Raw genomic sequence first — 19,653 nt, forward strand, 5'->3', positions numbered from 1 at the left:
GGGGAACACTTTCTCTGTCGCTCTGGAGGACGGCCTCTCTCTCTGTCACCGTCTGTGGGCCGCCCGGCATTCTTCGGAGAGATTGCCGTGTGTCTCAGCATCGATCCTCTCCTGGGTCTAGGAGGTTCTCAGCGCATGAGCCCTGAGTCCACGCCTCTTCTCTTTGAGCGGGTCTGAGGCTCCTCCTTCTCTGCTCACCTCTCTGTCCTACGATGCCTTGGGAGATAAAAGGTGGTGCAGGCCATGCCCCAGGGACACCGTCTTGTGACCCACCTGCTCAGTCCCCTGACAACTGATTGGCTGACCACTGGGATCACAGCCTGGGAGATGATCACACCACCACATAACTGCCAAACCACTGAGGCCCAAACAGCCAAGTGGACACCTCCTCTTGGGAGGGCGGAAGGACAACAACTGGTTCCATGACAGTAACTCTATGGGGCAGAGGAGGCCTGCCAGCGGGTTTCTAAGGCTGTAAACCGTTATGCATGCAGACTGCCACCTCCCTCCCAAAGAGCCCCTAGTGGGATCGCACCGTGGATCCCTTAACCCCGGCTCCACCAGGGCTCACAGGGCCATGGCAGTCCTATGTGAAGTCCTGGCACCGCCTGTCAAAGATGCCAATACTCTTGGGCAGCGCAGTGAGGCAGGGTCATTCCCGTGGAGAACAAGTTGCTAGTTCTCCTGAAAGCGTTTGGGCCTCCGGTGAGCAGGAAGCTGGCCAGCACTTACTAATAAAAATAACAGCAGGGCCGATCCCGTGAATCCAATGGCTGGCATTTCTCGAGTCCTTATGTTTGTGCCAGCGCTGCACAGGTCATTCCCCGTGGACGGTCTCCTTTCAGCACCGGAAAATATGACGTGTTTCCATCCACTCTGCATGCACCCCCACTGTCCTCAGGGCGGTAATGAAGGCGCTGCAGCACAGGAGCCCTGCTGGCACCGTGGGTTATGCTTCGGACTGCTAACCACAGGTCAGTAGTTCAAAACCACCAGGTGCTGCTCGGGAGGAAGCAGAGGCTTCCTTCTCCTGTAGGAAAGAGTCAGGGTCTCGGAAACCCACGGGGCAGTTCTACCCTGTCCTACGGGGTCGCTGGGAGGCAGCACGTACTGAACGGCCCGTGGGGTGGAGCTTCCAGAGCTGTGCGTTTCCATTCAAGTGGGTTCCCAATCCCGGCAGCCCCGTGTGCTCTCTGGGGGCGGGAGGTTCAGGGAGGTGACCTTCAGAAGGAGCATTACCAGGCCTTTCTTTTGAGGCTCCTGGCAAACCTTTTGGCGATGCTGCTGAAGACCAAAAAGCTAGTAACTGGCTGGCGCAGTGGTTACATGTTGGGCTGCTCACTGCAAGGTCGGGGGTTTGAAACCACCAGCCGCTCCTCCTGGAGGTGTTACAGCAGGATGGCAAGAGAGGCGATACAGGCGTTCAAACCGGTAAAGAAGAAGTGGAATGACCCCAGTGTTCAGAGTGGACCTCAGGGTCAGCAAGGAGACACTGGACTCAGCCAAGGCTCAGCCAGGTGTTGGGGACAAGATCAACATGCAAGAATCAATTGGATTCTTCCACACAATCAGATCCTATCTCACTGTGAAAAAGAAATCAGGAAAACAGGATCATTAATCATGGCTGCCCCAAAGATAGAAAATTATTTTTAAAACTACTTTAAGAAACCAAAGAGACCTGCATAAATGGACAAATATACCATGCTCATAGAGAGGAAGACATAACATTGTGGAAATAACAACACCTCCCCAAACCGTCTAAGATATCATACAATCCTAACCCAGATCCCATCAACATTCTTTAGATAGATGTAAAAAATAATAATAATCAGTAAGTTTACATGGGAAGGAAAAAGATCCCTCTCTTCCCAATAAGCCAAGCACAGCTACGGAAGAACAACAAAGTAGGGGCCTCAAAACCAAGTACAGAGGAGTCAAAACAATTCGGTACTGATACAGTGACAGATGTAGCACCCAAGGGAGCGGGTCTGAGCACCCAGAGGCAAGTCCACCCACCTACAGACAGCTGATCTTTGACCAGGAGTCGGACTCCGCCCACAGACAGCCACAGTCTCTTTAACAAATGGCACTGGCAAGACTGGGTATCCATTTGCAGGCAAGTGAAACAAGGTCCACACCTGACACAAAACCTATCCGAAAGTTAGACCAGGGACCTAAAAATGTAACGCAATAAAGACCATCAAAGGAAAATGGGGGGAAATGTGGGGGCTCTCCTGCATGGCCTCAGTGGTGTATCAGACACAGCTGGAAACGCACACGCCATAGACGATAAACTAAACTACTGGGATGACCTATGCGCTAAACCCTGAGGTCCATCTTTAGACTTCTCCTACCGACCCGGAAGACAGTGTTGGACAAAGGCATCTCTGCCCTAGCTCCTCGAAGTGAGCAGAAAAACAGGAGCTGTACACGTCTCTCCTTCCTGGTCCAGCTTTCATTCTGCTCCAAGGGACTCTGTCAAAAACCCCCAAACTAAGGCGACCAGATGTTCACATTGGGAAATCGGGACACCATTGATAAAACGCATATCCTGGCGAAATAGCCACATGGCAGCCGAAAACCGTGTACCCTAGCTTGTCGTGCATTCTTCCCAAACATCAGGACTTTTTTAAAATGCCACAGGACGTGGGAAAAATTGTTCAAAATCGGGACTGTCCCGCCAAAAGCAGGATGTCTGGTCACTAACTCGCTGTGATGGAGACAATTCGGACTCATCATGACCCTGTCAGACAGGGCAGAGCTGCCCCCGTGAGTTTCCCGGGCTGTCGCTTTCTACGGGAGCAGAAGGCCCCGTCTGTCTCCCTTGGAGCGGCAGATGGTTTCGAACTGCCCACTTTGCAGTTAGCAGTCCAGGGTCTAACACACCAAGCCACCGGGGACCTTCTGGCTACACTCAGCTGTGCCAAATCCTGCCTGCGCCACCAGGGGGCGGTCTAGCCCAGCAGACGGCAGAGAGGTGGCCTTGGCTCTCCAGTCTCTGACGCTTCCTTTCTTTCCCACCACCCTGCTCTCTCTCCTCCTTCTTCCCTCTTCAGTAGACCCACAGTCTTAAGACCAAACACTGCTTTGAGGTGTTACCTCGCCCCTCCCATTCTTCATTTGTTACAACAACAACAGCGAGAATGATTCTCACTCTGATCTCCTTGGGCACAGAGGCTCTGGAGGGAAAACCCAGCAATCCTAAGGGGCTGAGAAAAGGCCCAAGGGCCTGGCGGGATCAGCCCGAGTGCCCTTCCTCATACCCCATTCATTCCTTATGGGGGACGGCGGGCCACCTCGTTCTGCCTAGGAATAGACTTAATGGTCCTGAAGCCACCAGCTCAGGCCTCTCTGTCAACCGCCCCAGTCAGCCCCTGGAACTTGGAGCCCAACCCTGCAACCTGGAGTTTCCCTCGTCCCCTCGCTCCCCGCTTGTTCCAAACGGCAGCGTCTGTGGCCGGGAGGAAGCCCAAACTGGAGGAGAGAGGCCCCCTCGCAGCACTGCCTCCTTGGTGCTTTCCCTTGAGCTTCTGGCTGTTAACTTCCTGGATGCTGTTCCAAGCAGAGATGTCACTCCGAGGGCCAAGGGGCACCTCACTGCACCACAGTGCTTTCCATGGCCGCGTATGCCCGTGAGAGCTGGATGAAGAATCAGGGGATCCGAAGAAGCAGCGGTGCATTTAAATTATGGCAAAGCACACTGGAAGCACCAGGAACTGCCAGAAGGACAAACAGCCCTGTCGTGGCAGAGGTGCAGCCAGAGTGCTCCTTACAGACAAGCGAGGATGGACAGACTGTCTCAGCCACTCTGGATGTGTCGTCGGGAGCGACCAGTCCTGGGGGGCACTAGTGCAAGAGGGGCAGACAGCAGCTGGAGGGCTCAACTGTGGAGCCTTCGGTCAGCAGCTGAGTGCTTAACCACTGTGCCACCAGGGCCCCTTAACCCTTCCAAGACCACATTATTTACTGCTTTGGTTTTTTGTTGTTGTTCTTGAAAACATGTGCTTTCTGTAAAGGAAGCCACCTTGAGAGAAATGGGGGTGGGATCCCACATTAAAAAAAAAGGGATTCGGGATTTTTTTTTATCTAATTAGCAGTACTCCTGTGTCTGGCACTGGAGTGGTGGGACGAATGCAATTTCTCCAGGTTCATGCAGTTACCCAGGCCCCCACCAGATGGCAGTACACACTATAAGTGGGATACAGGTTTCCCACTAACACTCAGTGACGGACAATATAGGTGGGCCTTCTGCCAGGGGGCTTTGAAAGGCTTGTGGGAGAATTCCATTCTCTTCATCCTATCTCCCCAGGAATTTTGGAAGTCCCCTTACATGCTCCTCAGGTCAGGAAAGGGTACGGGCTCCAAGTTTAACTCGACGTCCTTTGTCCTGTCTGTGTCTCTGACACCGCCCAAACTAACACACTGCGGAGGGATGAGTGGGTGGACGGGGGGGCCGAACTGAGCTCATTGTCATTGTCTCAGAGGGGCTCGTTTAGGCTCCACACACCACAGCGTACTCACAGGTCTGCTTGGTGTCTCCCTAAGCTTGTCCTTCAGAAGGGGGGTAGCAAAATGCCTTTCCAGACTGCTTAGACATTCTGGTGCTGGGGAAGAATTCTGAAAGTACCATGGCCTGTCTGGAAGAAGTCCGGCCAGAGCGCTCCTTGGAGGCCATGATGGCGAGACGTGGTCCTACAGACTCCGGACCCGTGGTCAGGAGAGAGCAGTGCCTGGAGAAGGACAGCGTGCTTGGTCAAGTGGAGGGGTCGCTAGAGAGAGGAAGGCCCGCAAGGAGACGGATGGACGCACCGGCTGCGTCCACAGGCTCGGGTCTAGGGACAACTATGAGGCGGGCGCAGGACCAGGCAGCCTTTTGATCTGCTGTGCACTGGGTCGTTATGCGGTCAGAACCAACGCACTAGCGCCTAGCAACACCACCACCACAAAGCCTACAGCCAAACACCAGGCCAGGCCCACGGCACCAAACCAAGCCTGGTGACGCTGTAGGACCGAGTGGAACTGCCTGGGGGGGTCCCAGAAGCTGGAAATCATGGAAGCAGAGTTTTCTCCCAGGGAGCGGCTGACCGGGTGCAAACAACTGACCTTGCCGATAGCAGCCCCACGCATGACCCACCATGCTGCAGGGATGCATGTGAGGCTGAGAGGTGTCCCCTAAATGGCCCGAACCAGCGAGTACCTGTGGCTCCTTGTCATGGCCACTGGGGTCCCGTTCGTAGCTCTCTGCATACAGCCGGAGGGTGGCCCGCACGCCGCTGGACGAGCTGAGCCGGAAGATGAGGCGAGACGCGTCCGAGAAAATGATCCTCAGGCCCTGCGAACACCAAGGGCACACGGAGAGGATCGGTGAGCCCAGGGGCACATGCAGGTAACACCAGCCCCGGCGGGGACACCAAGGGCACACGGAGAGGATCGGTGAGCCCAGGGGCACACGCAGGTAACACCAGCCCCGGCGGGGACACCTGTTCGTGGTCACGCAGTGGCGCCCGCGTGTGGCTGAGATGCTGGAATCTACAAACCCACCCCTAACTGCAAACACCGTCACGGTCGCCCGTGGTGGGCGGGTCTTCCGTGGAGCATCCAGACTCAAAGACAGATGAGCAACAAAGGTGCAGAGGCTTCTAAGCACCAGAGATGAAGACCCGTGAGTCCCACCAGGCACTGGGGGAGGACACTGCGCTGGAAGGCACTAGACCACCCCCGAAACCCTGGGCTCAGTGAACACAGATGGGGAACAGGACATGCAGCCCTCGGGCCGCCACGCCCGCACCTGCCAGCAACAGCCACGCGGACATGGATACCTCTCTCCACACCCAATGGGTCAGGGCTGGCCTGAACCCTCGGCCTGCAGGGCGGCGTGGGGCAGAGAGGCGTTCCTTGGGGCCGCCCATCTGTCCCATCACTCTGTGGCGAAGGCTAGAGCAAGTGCGGTGAGACTGCACAAGAGTTGAGGGGCTCCCTTGGCCTGGTGTGGGGGGAGGAGGCCAGGAACGGGTGACTGATCTTTCATAAATGTCCGTAGGGCCGAGGCTCACCCTTCGGGTCTGCCGGACCCACGGGGCCAGGCAAGGCACTGAGCTCCAGGGAGGTTAGACGCTAGGGTCCTTTCTCTTCTCTGCTTCCCATAAGGAGCCCCAGAGGGTCACGCAGCAGGCTGCTCACCACAAGGCTGGCAGTTCAAATCCCTCAGCTGCTCCGCAGGAGAGAGACGAGGGTCCTGCCTTCAGAACTATTTCCAGCCTGGGAAACCAATGGGGGCAGTTCTACTCTGGGGACCCTGTGCGTCGGAGTGGACTCAATGGCCCGCAGTGTGGTTGGGTTTGTCTCTTACGCCATTCTCAGAGTCCACTGGTCAGAACCGGTCCTGCAAGGATGTGCTTGGAGCTGGGGCCTTGGTTGGTTTGGGGGATTCCTGAGTAAGTCTGCATTTTCTTGTCCTTCTTGTCCCTAGATCTGGCCACCAGGAGGGACGGGGACAGCACACGTGCCCAGCGTCAGTCATAAAGTCCTCTCCTCTGTTCTTGGGGCAGAATGTCCCCACTCTTCTCCTTCAGAGACAAACCAAAAAGCCGCAAACTCACGGTCATTGAGGCAATGCTGGCTCACGGCAACCCTCCAGGACAGGGCAGAACTGCCCCTGTGGGGTCTGAGACTGTCACTCTTTATGGGCATAGAAAGCCCAGTCTTTCTCCCAAGGAGCGGCTGGTGGTTTTGAACTGCTGGCCTGGCGGTGAGCGGTCCAGCGTGTGACCACTACGCCACCAGGGCATAGTGGTCCTTGTCCTGGTTAGAGACAAGGACGTTTCAAAAGTCCAGCCACAAACCCCTTTGAAGACAGTGTGCTCGCTCGCCTGAGAGCTGCTAAAGGAACTGTGTCTACCCGATGGGGTGGGGGGGGAAGGGGCACAGGGGGGCGTAACAAGAAGTTCATGGGAAATGAACGAAGAGACCATGGCGTTGTCCCATAAACGTTCCCACGAGCCTCCTCAAACCAGCATAAGGGCAGGGGACCCACCAAGGGAGGGGACCATACAGTCCTTCTGAGCCTTGGTTACCTCTGAAGAGATACAAGTCTCTGACAGCTCCGCTTCCCTGACCGTCGTCTGGGCTCAAGAAGAGAGCAGGGGGTGCCTGGTGTGTCCACCTGCTGGCTGTGTCGGGCCCGCCCCAGCGGGGGCTCTGCTCAGGGCTCTGTGGTTCGTTTCCAGGGCTTTCCTTCCATTTAAGTTTGTGGCAGATTTTGTTCCGAAAGCTCGAGTCCTTCTCAGAGGGGCAGGTCTGCCACCGCTACTCACAAAAGAGGCCACCTCCCTGAGGGACAGCCAGCCCGCTTTGTGTTGCAGGGAAACCCGTGTCGGCCGAATGCCACTGACTGCCCGGTGCCCGGTCTGCCCGGTCTCCGCCCTGGCAGGGGTGCTGGCGACTTTTCCTCCCTCTGAGTTCTCTCCCCTGGCAGGTTCCGCGGGCACAGGTTCGGGTCCCTCCGATTCTCCTGTGTCTTGTCTGCAGGTGCATACCTGGACATACGGTGGAGTGCCCGCCCACTGCCTGGAGCTGGCAGGATAGCCTTACAGGGGCACACGGCCTCACCTTTGTCCAACAGAGCAGCTGGGCAGTGGGACCACTGAGCTTGTGGCTATCAGCCAGATGCCTAAACCACAGGGCCCCGCGGGGTCCAGATACGTATATATGTATGCGTACATGCATACACATGTATACATATATACGTATTGGGATCTATTTTTATTCTATATACAATCCAGGCATATGCAGGGGTACATAAGGGGCTTTAAAAAGTTCATGGATAAAATGGGATTAAAAGATAAGGAAAACTTTCCATGAACTTTTTGAAGCCCCTCATAAATATAGGCATGATCGGTTATACATGCATGCATCTATATGATGTCTGTTCAGACTCCCGGCGACCAGACGCACAATAGGATGACACACTGCCCGGTCCTGCACCAGCCTCACAATTGTTCTGTCTGAGCCCAGCGATGAAGCCCCGGAGTCCAATCCCCTCCTGGGGGGCCTTCCTCCCTGTCACCGACCCTCCATCTACCAGCCACGGCGTCCTCAGCGAGGGACGGGTCTCTCCTGACAGCATGTCCAAGACATGGGAGATGGTGTTTTACACACACACTATACAAATGTACCAAGTGTATATTCATGTATGATAACATACACAACCAATGGTAAGTTTTTATACACAATAGCCGCAGGTAAAGTGGTATATAGTTATAAACGTAAATACATTTCCCTAACAATACGCATTTACTAGAAGCATATAAAATATCTAATAATATGTATCTGCTATGGGTCAGCAGATGGGGACCACCAGCTGCACCTCAGGAGTGAGACTGGGCTCTCTCCTCCCGTCAACAGTTACAGTCGCGGAACCTGCACGGGGTTCACTGCTGTGCGTACACAAACATGCCCACAGCTGTATAAGCAGGCTACGTATCACAATAGAGGATTATAGTCATTATAGGATCTAGTATTCCATTATCTTAAACACGTACTGCTGTAAAACCCAGACCAGACTCCCTGTCATCCCAGGGACGCCCCTGACTCCGGGCGCCCCTACAGGACAGAACGGAGCTGCTGACAGAGAGACTGGGTGGGGGGGGGCGCTGAGCATGTAGTGCCAGTCCCACCTGTGAGTGTCCCCCTATCTCTGTCTCGAGGGCTGTGCTCAGAAAGCCGGCATGCTGTGACATGCGTTCCAGGATCCGCTCCCAGCGGTCGAGGGGTCGCCGGGCAGGTACCGAGCTGTGGGCAGTGCAGACACAGCCATCGGCTCACCCACGGTACGCCTGCGAGGGGTGAGTGCTCGCACGACTTCAGACAGGACACACCTGCCCCCGCCACTGACCAGCTTTCTGGGAAGCGTGGAGTCACGCTCAGACGGACAGCGAAGGCCCAGGGACAGGACCTGCTGCCATCAGTTCTGGAATTCCCCGCGGCTGTTCTCAGTGTTTGAGTCTGCATCCCCCACCCCCTGCACAGAGTGAGGCATCAGGCCCGTGAGGCCCGGAGCCTGAGGTCAGGGCCTGGACCAGCTGTGGCAGATTACCAGGGACGTCCAGCCACCGCTTGGGACATCACCGCAGACCTCCCGGGCCATGGGCTCGGTCTTTTCAAGTGGCTGCCCTTCCACAGCTGGGACCTCAGACGAGCGGGACCTCGGACGAGCTCACGGTCTCGCTCACTGCCACGCGTGCATTTAGACTCCGACTAGTGACCGTCTGTTATGGGGGTGGAGCGGCCTCCGTGAGAAAGCCTTGCCTTTTTACTGGTGGTTGGGAGAAGCTGGTGGTTCTGAACTGCCAACCTTGCAGTTAGAAACCTGATACATACCACCATGCACGGTGCCTGTCTCCTTTCCCCAAACCCACAGCACGGCCACTGATCCCCCACCCTGCAGCAGGACACTGACTATCACCACCACCTGCCCAAGACTGCACGAGAAAGAGACTGGGCTCATGGCGGCCCCGGGAGGGTGCCCAGTCCCACCCCCAGGTTTCCCAGGCTCTAGATCCATCTGGACTCTCCTCGGGCCAGCTCTACCCACTTCCGTCCACTCACTCGGGCCAGGAATTAATTTTTCCCATTGCGTGTCAGTTTCCTGTCCCCTGGGAGGCTCCGTTTCATAAACCCCCCTGCTGCCGCCCCTCTGGGGGCATCGTGGGGGCTCCACGGAGACCGTTCCTCTGAGCTGTTCTTCCCTGGCCTTGTCTCTGGCCGAGGGGCCTGGGAGTGGGGGGAGCTGGAGGCCCCTCTTCCCCTTGGCTGTACAGCAGCCCTGTAGGTGCCTGGTGCCATGAGGCCGGGCTATGGGTGTCTCGGCTCCTGCCCTGGGCTCTCTAAGTCCTGCTCTCGCTGGCCTGGGCTTCTGTTTCTTATTGGTCACCTGACAACTCTGGCCGGCAGATGGATGGTCCCGCGGCTGCAACAATGGACTCAAGTATAAGAACAGAAGCATGCTTGTGAGGGCAGCGCAGGCCCGGGCAGGGGGTCTGTCTGTTGTCCGTGGGGTCCCTATGGGTCAGACGCGACTCGATGGCACACTGTTACTCCCACAGAGCCACTTGGAGAAGGAAGACCCCCGCCCAACGCCAGTTCACTGCACCCAGTCTCCCCTGATTCGCAGGGACCCTGCAGGGCAGGGCGGGGCCATCACCCCCCCTCCCTGTGGGTTTCCCACACTGCAGCTTCTATGGCAGCACCAAACCTCATCTTTCTCCCGCGCCCGCGGAGCGGCTGGTGGCTTTGAAGTGTGGACCTCGCGGTTAGCGGCCCAAAGTACAACCGTGCCCACCACCAGGCCTCCTAAACAAAACCCCGTGCACACGAACCCGGCAGGTCCCCTCCTCGGCCTTCACACTGCTGCCCCGTCCACCTCTGGGCCCTTTCTGAGCCTACGAGTCAGAATCGATTCGATGGCAGGGAGTTGCGGGTTTCATGTTTGTTGGAAACCAGGGCAGAGCGGCCAGACGCTGCACTGGAGCCCCTGGGGATGCCTTGCGGCCAGGAGGGGAGGGGTCTATCCATCTACCCACACCACCTGGGCTCCTCAAACACCGGCAGAGGCTGAAGTCTCGGGGGGGCATCTGGTGCCCGAATGTCCTGAAGTCAGTCCATCAGCCAGGCAGGCACTCAGCCCGGAGACGGGCCTGGCTCAGCAGAGAGAGACTGTGGAGTGGAATCCCATGTTCTCGCCCAGGGGGACCCCCAGGGGGCTGGCCTGGAAAGCCTCAGAGTGGAAACCTGACATGGGAGCAGGGGAACTGCGTTTTAAGGAGGAAAGCAGGGGCTACTGAGCCACAGGTCCCGAAACGCCAGACACCTGCTCTGGGGAAGCAAGGACCTAGAAGCGTACTGCTTTAGAGTGCTGGAAAGCAAGGAGGCCACCTGGGGACTGAGAGGGGTATCCTGGAAGATGCAGACTGCCAGGCCTGTCTTCCGAGGCACCTCTGGTGCCACCTGACTTCACCTGGACCCCGTGTGTAATGGGAGCACCCTCCCCTGCCCGCAGCGAAGGCTGAAGCTGAGGCTCGTCCAGGCTCCAGTGGTCTGGTTTGAGGCTCCCTGCACAGGAGGACCCCAGAGATGCTGCTGGCCCGATGCCAGCCACCCCAACCCCTCAACTACAGGGAGATCCCAGTCAGCTCGTCGGGTGGGGTTGTAGAGAAGAAGCAATGCCAATGCCACGCTGCAGCCTAGAACAGGGCTTCTCAGACTTCCCTCCCTCCCGCCCTGGTGGCACGGCAGTTACATGCTGGGCTGCTGACTGCCAGGTCAGCTGTTCAAGACCACCAGCCAGCCTGCAGGATAAAGACAGGGCTCTCTACCTCCGCAGAGAATGACAGTCTCAGAGACCCACAGGGCCAGTAGCCTCTCGTCCTAGCCGGTTGCTGGGAGGCAGCATCCTGGAAAGTTTGCGGGGCGGGCACGCCATGCCAGAAACACCTCGTTGTCACTGCGTGTGAAATCATGAGTGGTCGCTGGGCGGTCAGAAACCTTTCACTGCTGCCAACTTTCTCATGGCCCTCCCCTCTCAGCTCCATCTGGGGTCTGGACCCGCAGTTTCAGAGGCTTGGGGCTCCTGGTGTCCAGGCGCCCCAGGAAAAGGATGCAGGAGTGTGAGCGCAGCCCCCAAGGACACACGGGCACAGCGTGAGCATGCGCTGGTGGGTGGATTTGACGAGGAGGGCTGTCACAGCCTCCTGTGCGTGACCTGTGCAGCCACACGGAGCTCAGCAAGGCGGGGCTCAGTGACATGAGGACTGGACCTTGATTGACTGATTGATCACTGACTGGCTGATTGACAAATTGACTGACTGACTGATTGATTGACTGGCTGACTGACAGGCGGACTGACTGCTAAGAAACTGCAAGTGTCTGTTTGTACGGCCCAGCCCCAGCCCCAGCACACTGCACCCAGAAGGCTGTCCCCGGACACAGGGGTGGCCTCCTCCCTTGGTGCCTGAGAGCCATATCAGCGTTTCCTCTTAGGTCCGTGTGTCCCAGTGGCCCTCGGCCTCGTGACCACACAGCCACTTCGGCGCTGCAGCAGGAAGTGCGGTGGTGTCATTCCAGGCCAGAGAAGGCCCAGTCTCTCTACCTATGCTCCTCACCTGTGGGCTGTGAGCCCTATGAGGTCACATAATGGGACGTGGACGTGGACATCGCAAACAATTCAGCAACAGTAAAAGGGTTCTGGACAAGCAGGACCAAACACGAACTAAAGCCAACGCGCTATGAACCCAGGGGCTGCTGGCTGCACTCGCCCGCCTTGCAAATCCCTCAGGTGAAAGGGGTCGCAAGTGCAGCAGTTTAAGAAGGGCTTCATGCACCCCAAACTGACTTGGCCTAGCGCCCCTTTCAGAAGACATTGTGACTCGGCACCAGGCAATGAGAAGCTTTGGTGCTAGAATCCATCACCCAGGATGAAGGGCGGGTGTTTGCCCCGATGGGAAACAGCTGGGGAAGAAAGACCACAGTGAGCCCCCAGCAGAACACGGCGGGTGACCCGAGGCGACTCGGGCTCTAGAACACCCACACTGACACCTCTGGGCCGCTTGACTGAGAACAAGGAAGGAAGTGCCAGTCGAGGCAAGCTAGTCCTGCAGCCACGTGCCGGCCAGTGTAAACCAGTCCTGCCGCTATGTGCCGGCCAGTGTAAACTAGTCCTGCAGCCATGTGCCGGCCAGTGTAAACCAGTCCTGCCGCTATGTGCCGGCCAGTGTAAACTAGTCCTGCAGCCATGTGCCGGCCAGTGTAAACTAGTCCTGCAGCCACATGCCAGTGAGTGTAAACTAGTCCTGCCGCCACGTGCCAGCGAGTGTAAACCAGTCCTGCCATCACGTGCCGGCCAGTGTAAACTAGTCCTGCAGCCATGTGCCAGTTAGCGCGAACTCGTCCTGCCACCATGGTCTCCTGCATTCAGCCTGTGGACCATGGAGGCCAGAGCAGACTGTGCCCTGGTGGTGCCGTGGGAGAGGCGAAGTTGACAGTGACGGTCTCGGGCACCCACAGGGGCAGCGCTCCCCTGTCCTGGAGGGTCGCTGTGAGTGGGACTGGCTGGATGCCATGGGTTCCGGTTGGCCAGAAGAAAGGACATGAAGAAACACAAGCAGAACGCTGCTTAGACTCGAGGATGGTGACCCTGCAGCTGACTTCAGACACACGATCAGGAAGAGTCCCCCGTCCCCCACCCTCCTGCTCAAGAGGACATCGTGGTGGGAAAGCAGAGGGCCAGTGAGAACCAGGAGGATCTCCAGTGCTCCTTGACTTTGGCCTTGACCTTGGAGATGAGGATGGAGCAAGGGCAGCCCTGTGTCCTTAGGCATCTCTGAAGCTGCCATGAGCTGGCGCCAGCTCACCAACCACCACCAGCATCTGCACCAGAAGCCCAGGCTCCAAGGGCCTGCGATTCACAGCTGGCTTGATCACCTGTATCTGACCAAGCATTTAACTCAAGACAAGAATCTTGGCAGCGGGTGGGGGAGGGGTCTGGAACAGAACTTCTCTTGACATCACATGGGATGGCCTGATGGACAAATGTGCTTCGGTAGCCAAAGGCCATATCAGGGCTATCCAGTCAACCTCAGCCCATAGTGACCTTCTTCCAGAAGGGTCGGACTTGCTCAGTGCCTCCCACAGAACTAAGAACGAGAATGAGCTGACTGTCAACGTCTCGTACACGAACCACAAAGATGAGGCCATGGCGGACACTGTGGCTGATTTCGTCGTCACTTATCGATGACAATAGCTCTCAGCTGTACAGATGTGGGGGGTGATTTACAACTGTCTCGTCCCTACGAGAGTAACAAACCAAGACCCAGGTTCTTGGGGACCTTCAATGCGAACAGGTGAGGCACTTGCTCCTGGGGGTCCCTGAGGACAGCGGCTCTGCTCTGGTGACGGCTTCTGTGGCCACCTCCTCGCACAGCCTTCCGGGTGCAAACGCTTCAGACTGTAGGCGCCCAAGCTTAGCTGACCTCCTGCCCCCTTTCATGACGCTCACAAACAAAGAGTCCGCATCCCCGTGGGAACTAGAAACATTTGTACTCCAGCCCACGGTCCAGGATAAAGTGTAGGTGTCTGCTTTTGCACCCCACCCCGACCCCCAGGATCATTCCAGCACCCACCTTCAGGGAACCACAGCTTTAGAAGGAAGCATTGCGGCTGCCAGAGGTTGTGGCCTGCTGCTTTCCCACCAAATGGGAAGGATGCTGAAAGTGAGTCAGGCCCCATGTTCTAATCCCTGCTCTGCCACTGGACCGCATAATGGCCTTCCCCACGGCCTCCAACCTGTCTGTTTCACCTGTACAACCAGGGGCCCAACGAGACCACCTGTACAACCAAGCGGCCTTGCCCCACCTGGAAGTCCCACCCAGGAGGTACCTGCTTCTTGGTCACAGTGCCATCCACGGGGTCCATGTATTCAAAGCTGTCAGTCTTCGCCACACTGTAGACATGGGTCCCCACGGCAAACTGCTGGCCAATGAAGGACTTGTCCGTGACCAGGGCCTCCAGGTCCCTCATGATGTAATACGTGGTCTTAGGTTCCAGCCTTTCGTAGTCGAACCTAGGGCGGAAGGGAGAAGCAGGTGAACCAGGACCAACCCTAGAGCTGGGAACTGATTGCAGGGCTGGCCGATCCAGGTCATCTTACTTCTGCCATGTCTTCCTGGAAGGACCCCACAGAGCAAAGCTCCCTCAAGGAGCCTTCGACATCCAACCCAAAGCAAGGGACCTTGTGGGAATCACATCATGAACCACCTTTTGTGAAGTATCGTGTGATAGTTAGGTTCATCATCCCAACTAGGCCAATAGGAATGTGTGGGCGGGGTTTTATCAGGGTGCAGCCTGATTGGAGGGCAATAAGATAAATGGCTCTGTGAGGCCTGCCCCAGCTCTCTTACTCTCTGGTGATCAGACCAACATGTAGCTGCTTTAGCTAGTTTTATGCCTCGACCTGTGAGCTACACTACCTGTGGGACAACCAACCCATGGACTATGCTGCTAGAGCTTGAGGTCCTTCAAGACCTGCTTCACTGCGTTGCTGGTGTGCACGTTGCTTGAGCTTGAGGCCGGTGGATCCTGTTGCCTTGCCTTTCCTTGCTTGTGTTCAATAGCCCATCCAGGCCTGCTTCGTTAAGCTCCCAAGTTACTGACTGTTGATGACCGGCCCTGCTGTTTGCTGCCTGTGGGTGGACTCTGTCTGTGTTGCCTGAGGGAAGACTCTGCTGTCTGCTTCCTTGACCTTGGACCTGGCAGCCCACGTGAGTTGAAGGACCTTTCGTATGTTAACTGTTGCCTGAGAGTGAGTTGAACTGAGCCCTCGATACTGCTGTGTGGGTTAATTAGCTATTATATGCCTTCTTGCTGTATAAACTGCTATATATATATTAAATATTACATACGTCTATATAAAACTACAAGTGTCCTGGTTTTGTTTCTCTACAGAACTCTGACTAATCTGTGGCTGTCCATCACCTTGAGAACCAGACCTGACCACAGGCCACAGGCACAGCAGGGCCTGGCCTGGTACTTCTTTGACATGACCCAGCCCCAACCACCAGGCCACCCTCCTCAAAGACACTCAGCTCCCCCTGCCCCTCGGACCCCTCTGTTCCTGCTCTCGGCCTGCTTGGCTCCCCCTGAGCCTTTCTTCCAACGGGCTCCCTCCCTTTTTCAGAGAGGTGACCTTCTCTGACCCACGATGGAAGGGGCCACGACCCTGCCACCATCACTCTCCTGCTTCCTTGGGGCGGTGTGAGCATCTGCTTGCTTATTTACAGCCTCTCTGCCCTAGAGAGCGGGAGCAGAGCCTTCTCTGCTGGTTCCCTGTGAGTGTCATGTGAGTGTCATGTGAGTGGTGGGGAGAGAGGAGGGGGTGGGAGGAGGGAAAGGGAGGGAGGATGGACAGGAAGCACCCAGTGGAGGAAGAGAAGACTGAAGGACAGACGGCAGGGTGAGCAGGGGGAGAGAAAGGACGAGGGTGGAGAGGAGGAAGAGGGAGAGGACAAGAGGAGGTGGAGGAAGGGAGGAAGCAGGGGCATCACAGAGGGAAGGGGGAAGTTCAACACTCCCTTGAACTCTTTTAATCTTGGAAGAAATGTCACAGTTTTTTTCTTTCTATTTTTATTAAGTTTCCTGACCAAAAACATCCGCTGGATTAAGGGGACCGGAAGGATTATCAGGCAGGCAGGCAGGGTGGCGGGAGGACTGGGTCTTCCTGGGCTGAGCCTGAGTGATGAGGCTAGCTCCCGTTCTCCTTGCTGTGGCCAGTTGCTACAGAATCCTCCGGACCCCTGGGGCCACGAGCGTGACAGGCGTGGGGGAAACTGCTCCCCCCCACACACGGTTGCCCGAGGCTAGACCCTTCCAGAAGCAAAAGGCCAGGTCTAGCTTCAGAAGAGCCCTTGGGTGGATTTGAACCATCGATCTTTCGGTTAGGAGCAGGGTGAAGCACCACCTGGGATGTACCCAATGACTCCAGACTCTCATCAGAGGAAGGTGGGCTCCCGGACAAGCAGCAGCTCAAGGTCCAAGAAGGTTCACGATGGGTCAGCTTGGGCGCAGTACAGCACCGACGAAACATACAGTATCCCTCTGGTTCCTTGAGGTTTCTCCCCCGCCCCTCCCACCACCCCCAGCTGTATCTTACAAATCCTGCTGGACCAAACCATGTACACTGGTTCCGATAAGAGCTCCCAGCACGTGAATCCAGACAGATAAACCCCTCAGGAACAGAAATGGGAGTGACCATCCCAAGAGGGTAGGGGGAAGGTGGGGGGAGAAGGGGGAACCGATTGCAATGATAGATGTGTAGCACACACACACACACACACATACAGGGGACAAATAATAGAGATGTAGGTGAAGGGAGACAGCAGATGGTGTAAGATCTGAAAACAATAATCACTTATCAGGAGTCATGAGGGTGGGAGGGTAGGGGAAGAAGGGGAAATGAGGAGCTGATACCAAGGGCTCAAGTAGAAAGAAAATGTTTTGAGAATGATGATAGCAACCTATGTACAAGTGTGCTTGACACAATGGATGGATGGAATGTGGTAAGAGCTGTAAGAGCCCCCAGTAAAATGATTTCTAAAAAAAGAAAAGAGCATTCCGTGATGAGATGAGGTCATGGCCTGCCTGTAAGGAAGGTGGGACCTCCCTGTCCCAGTGGGCACCGTCATCCACACACTGTCCCAGCACCACCCTCCCACACATCCCCTCGAACCGCCACCCTCTCATGCTACCCAGGGAAGAGTCTTTCCAATGAAAACTCCCTCCTGGGGCCCAAGGCCAGTGTTTCCAAGCTCCCCCAAGGCTCAGAATCAGTAAGATGGGAACTCTGCTGACCCCCAGCCCCTCCCGTCAGCACTGTCAAAATTCACAGCACTTCCAGGCCCCGCCACCTCACCAGGGGCCCGGGGGGAGACCGAGCTTCGCTTCCACCGTGCTTTCACTTGGTGCCCTTTCTGGGTGGAAATTCCAGGGCTCACTGCATTGCCTGCGAGGACTTAATGCCCAACACACTGTATTCTCTAATACGGTCTGTGCTTTGGGACATCAGCCAAAAGGGCTTGTGGAAGCTCTTGGCCCAAGAGAGAGAAAGACAAAACAGAGTCTACCGTAAATGCAGTCATTGTGCCCCACGTCTCTACCACACTGGCAGAAAGCAGGTTACACGGAGCACGGGTGGCCCCCAAGCGAAGGGTCCCTGAGGAGCCAGACGCCGCACCCAGGACGGGTCTGGTCGGGTTGTAAGGCTTGTGGAAGAGCGGGCTGTGACAGGAGGACTCAGTGGACCCCACCCAGTACGATGAGGCCCCCACGTGCCCGTGAGCCTGTGCTTTGTGACACCATGGACAAAGGGAGGAGGTGGTAGGCTCAACCCATCCCCCCAGCGAGGTCTTCAAGGTTCCTGGATGTCCCTCTGAGCCGGCACCTATGAGCTGGAGCTCCTGCTGAGAAGGTGAATCTCCATGGGGCAGACTGAGCCAGAGTCAGCTCCACACTGCGGCAGCATCTCCAGGCGACTTTTACCCATACAAACCGTAGAAGCACCCAGAACGAACCTGCTCCAAGCTGCCCTCCCCTCCAGGCAAGAACCGCTCTGTGAAAGGGAAGGCTCCCTGCTTTGCTGCGCCTCCAGGGCTTGAAGCACTGTCCACGCCCCAGGAGGCCAGCCACCCATCAGCAAAGCAGACCGAGCCCTGCCATCAAACCACCCCCTCCCCAACCCCGTCCTACTGTCTATTCCCGCTCATGGCGACCCCACAGGGCCCAGCCTGGCCCCACAGGGTGTCCAAGGCTGTGACTCTTTACCGAAGTGGACGGCCTCGTCTTTCTCCCTGGCAGTGATTGGGGGGATCAGGGGTCAGCCTACTTCCTGGTTAGCAGCCGAGCACTTTAACCATTGTGCCACCAAAAGGACTCACTGCCGTCGAGTCAGTTAGGACTCACAGTGACCTTGTAGGACAGGTGGAATGGCCTCTGGGTTTCTGAGGCTGTAACTCTATGGGAGGAGAGAGCCCCGTCTTTCTCCTGCTGAGCAGCTGGTGGTTTCAAACTGTTGACCTTGCCGTTAGCAGCCCAACGCATAACCACTATACCATCATGGATCCCCCAATAAGCTCAAACCTCCCTTTGTAAAAAACTGATGAAGTGAGCCGGAGACCACCTAAGGATCACCCACATCATCATCATCACCATCATCACCACCTCCACCTCCACACTCTTCTGCTGGTGTAGTGGTTCTGAGTTGGACTGCAATCTGCATGGTTGGCACTTTGAAACCTCCAGCCGCTCTCAGGAGAAGGAGACTGGGCTTTGTGCTCCCGTAAACAGTGACAGTCTCAACAAGCCACAGGGGGGTCGCTATGAGTCGGCACTGACTCAATGGCAGTGAGTCTGGTTTGGTTTTAACATCTTTCCCGCCTTCTGTCTTCCGCCGTGCCAGGGCTGGGTGCTAGGTATCCACACCCAGCCCTCCCTGGCGCCCACACCTTCTCCAGAGACTGCACAGACAGAGGTGGCTGCGCATGAGGTGCCCTGGCTAGAAACCGAACCTGGGTCTCCCGCCTGGCAGGTGAGAGTTGCATCACCACGCCACCACTGCTCCCTCGTGTTCCTCGCCCGCCCCGAGTCTCACCCACCTGCCGCAGGACATAAGCACCTTCCCTGGGGCCACCGGCGAGCCTGACCCTCTCCTCACCTGCAGTAATAGTGGCGGCCGAACTTGGCCCAGTGGTCTCGGACGATCTGCTCCACACTCTGCTTGCGGGCGGCCATGATGGAAAGCCAGACCAGGACAGCCCAGAGGCCGTCCTTCTCGCGGAGGTGATCAGACCCTGGGGGGACAGAGAGACGAGCTGAAGGCTGGTTCCCGGGGGAAGCAAAAGGCACCCCGAGGAAGGAGACAGCTTGGCTATCAACCCGCTGGGGCACTGGGACCCCAGGGCTGTGCAAAGAGCACGCACCTCTAGCTCGTCTGCTGAGTCAGTCTGGGTAGACCAGAGAAACAAATGCACAGACACTCGGGGTACAAGAAAGAGCTCTATATACAAAGGCACTTGAACATTGAGAAAACATCCCAGCCCAGTCCCGATCACA

The 19,653-nt window shown here is 56.7% G+C and overlaps 1 protein-coding gene across 1 annotated transcript in view; it reads right to left on the reverse strand.

The window, feature by feature from the left end:
* The window catches only part of PGM5 (phosphoglucomutase 5), a 96,821-nt gene that overhangs the window by 3,999 nt on the left and 73,169 nt on the right, over positions 1-19,653 (reverse strand). Inside the window, exons 8-10 of the mRNA XM_075559857.1 lie at positions 19,256-19,391; positions 14,431-14,614; positions 5,198-5,332 (exon numbers count right to left, since the gene is read on the reverse strand). Coding sequence (XP_075415972.1) covers positions 5,198-5,332; positions 14,431-14,614; positions 19,256-19,391 — 455 coding nt within the window. The remainder of the gene's footprint in view (positions 1-5,197; positions 5,333-14,430; positions 14,615-19,255; positions 19,392-19,653) is intronic.

The sequence above is a fragment of the Tenrec ecaudatus genome, chromosome 10, assembly GCF_050624435.1.
Source record: "Tenrec ecaudatus isolate mTenEca1 chromosome 10, mTenEca1.hap1, whole genome shotgun sequence".
NCBI classification, from domain to species: Eukaryota; Metazoa; Chordata; class Mammalia; order Afrosoricida; family Tenrecidae; genus Tenrec; species Tenrec ecaudatus.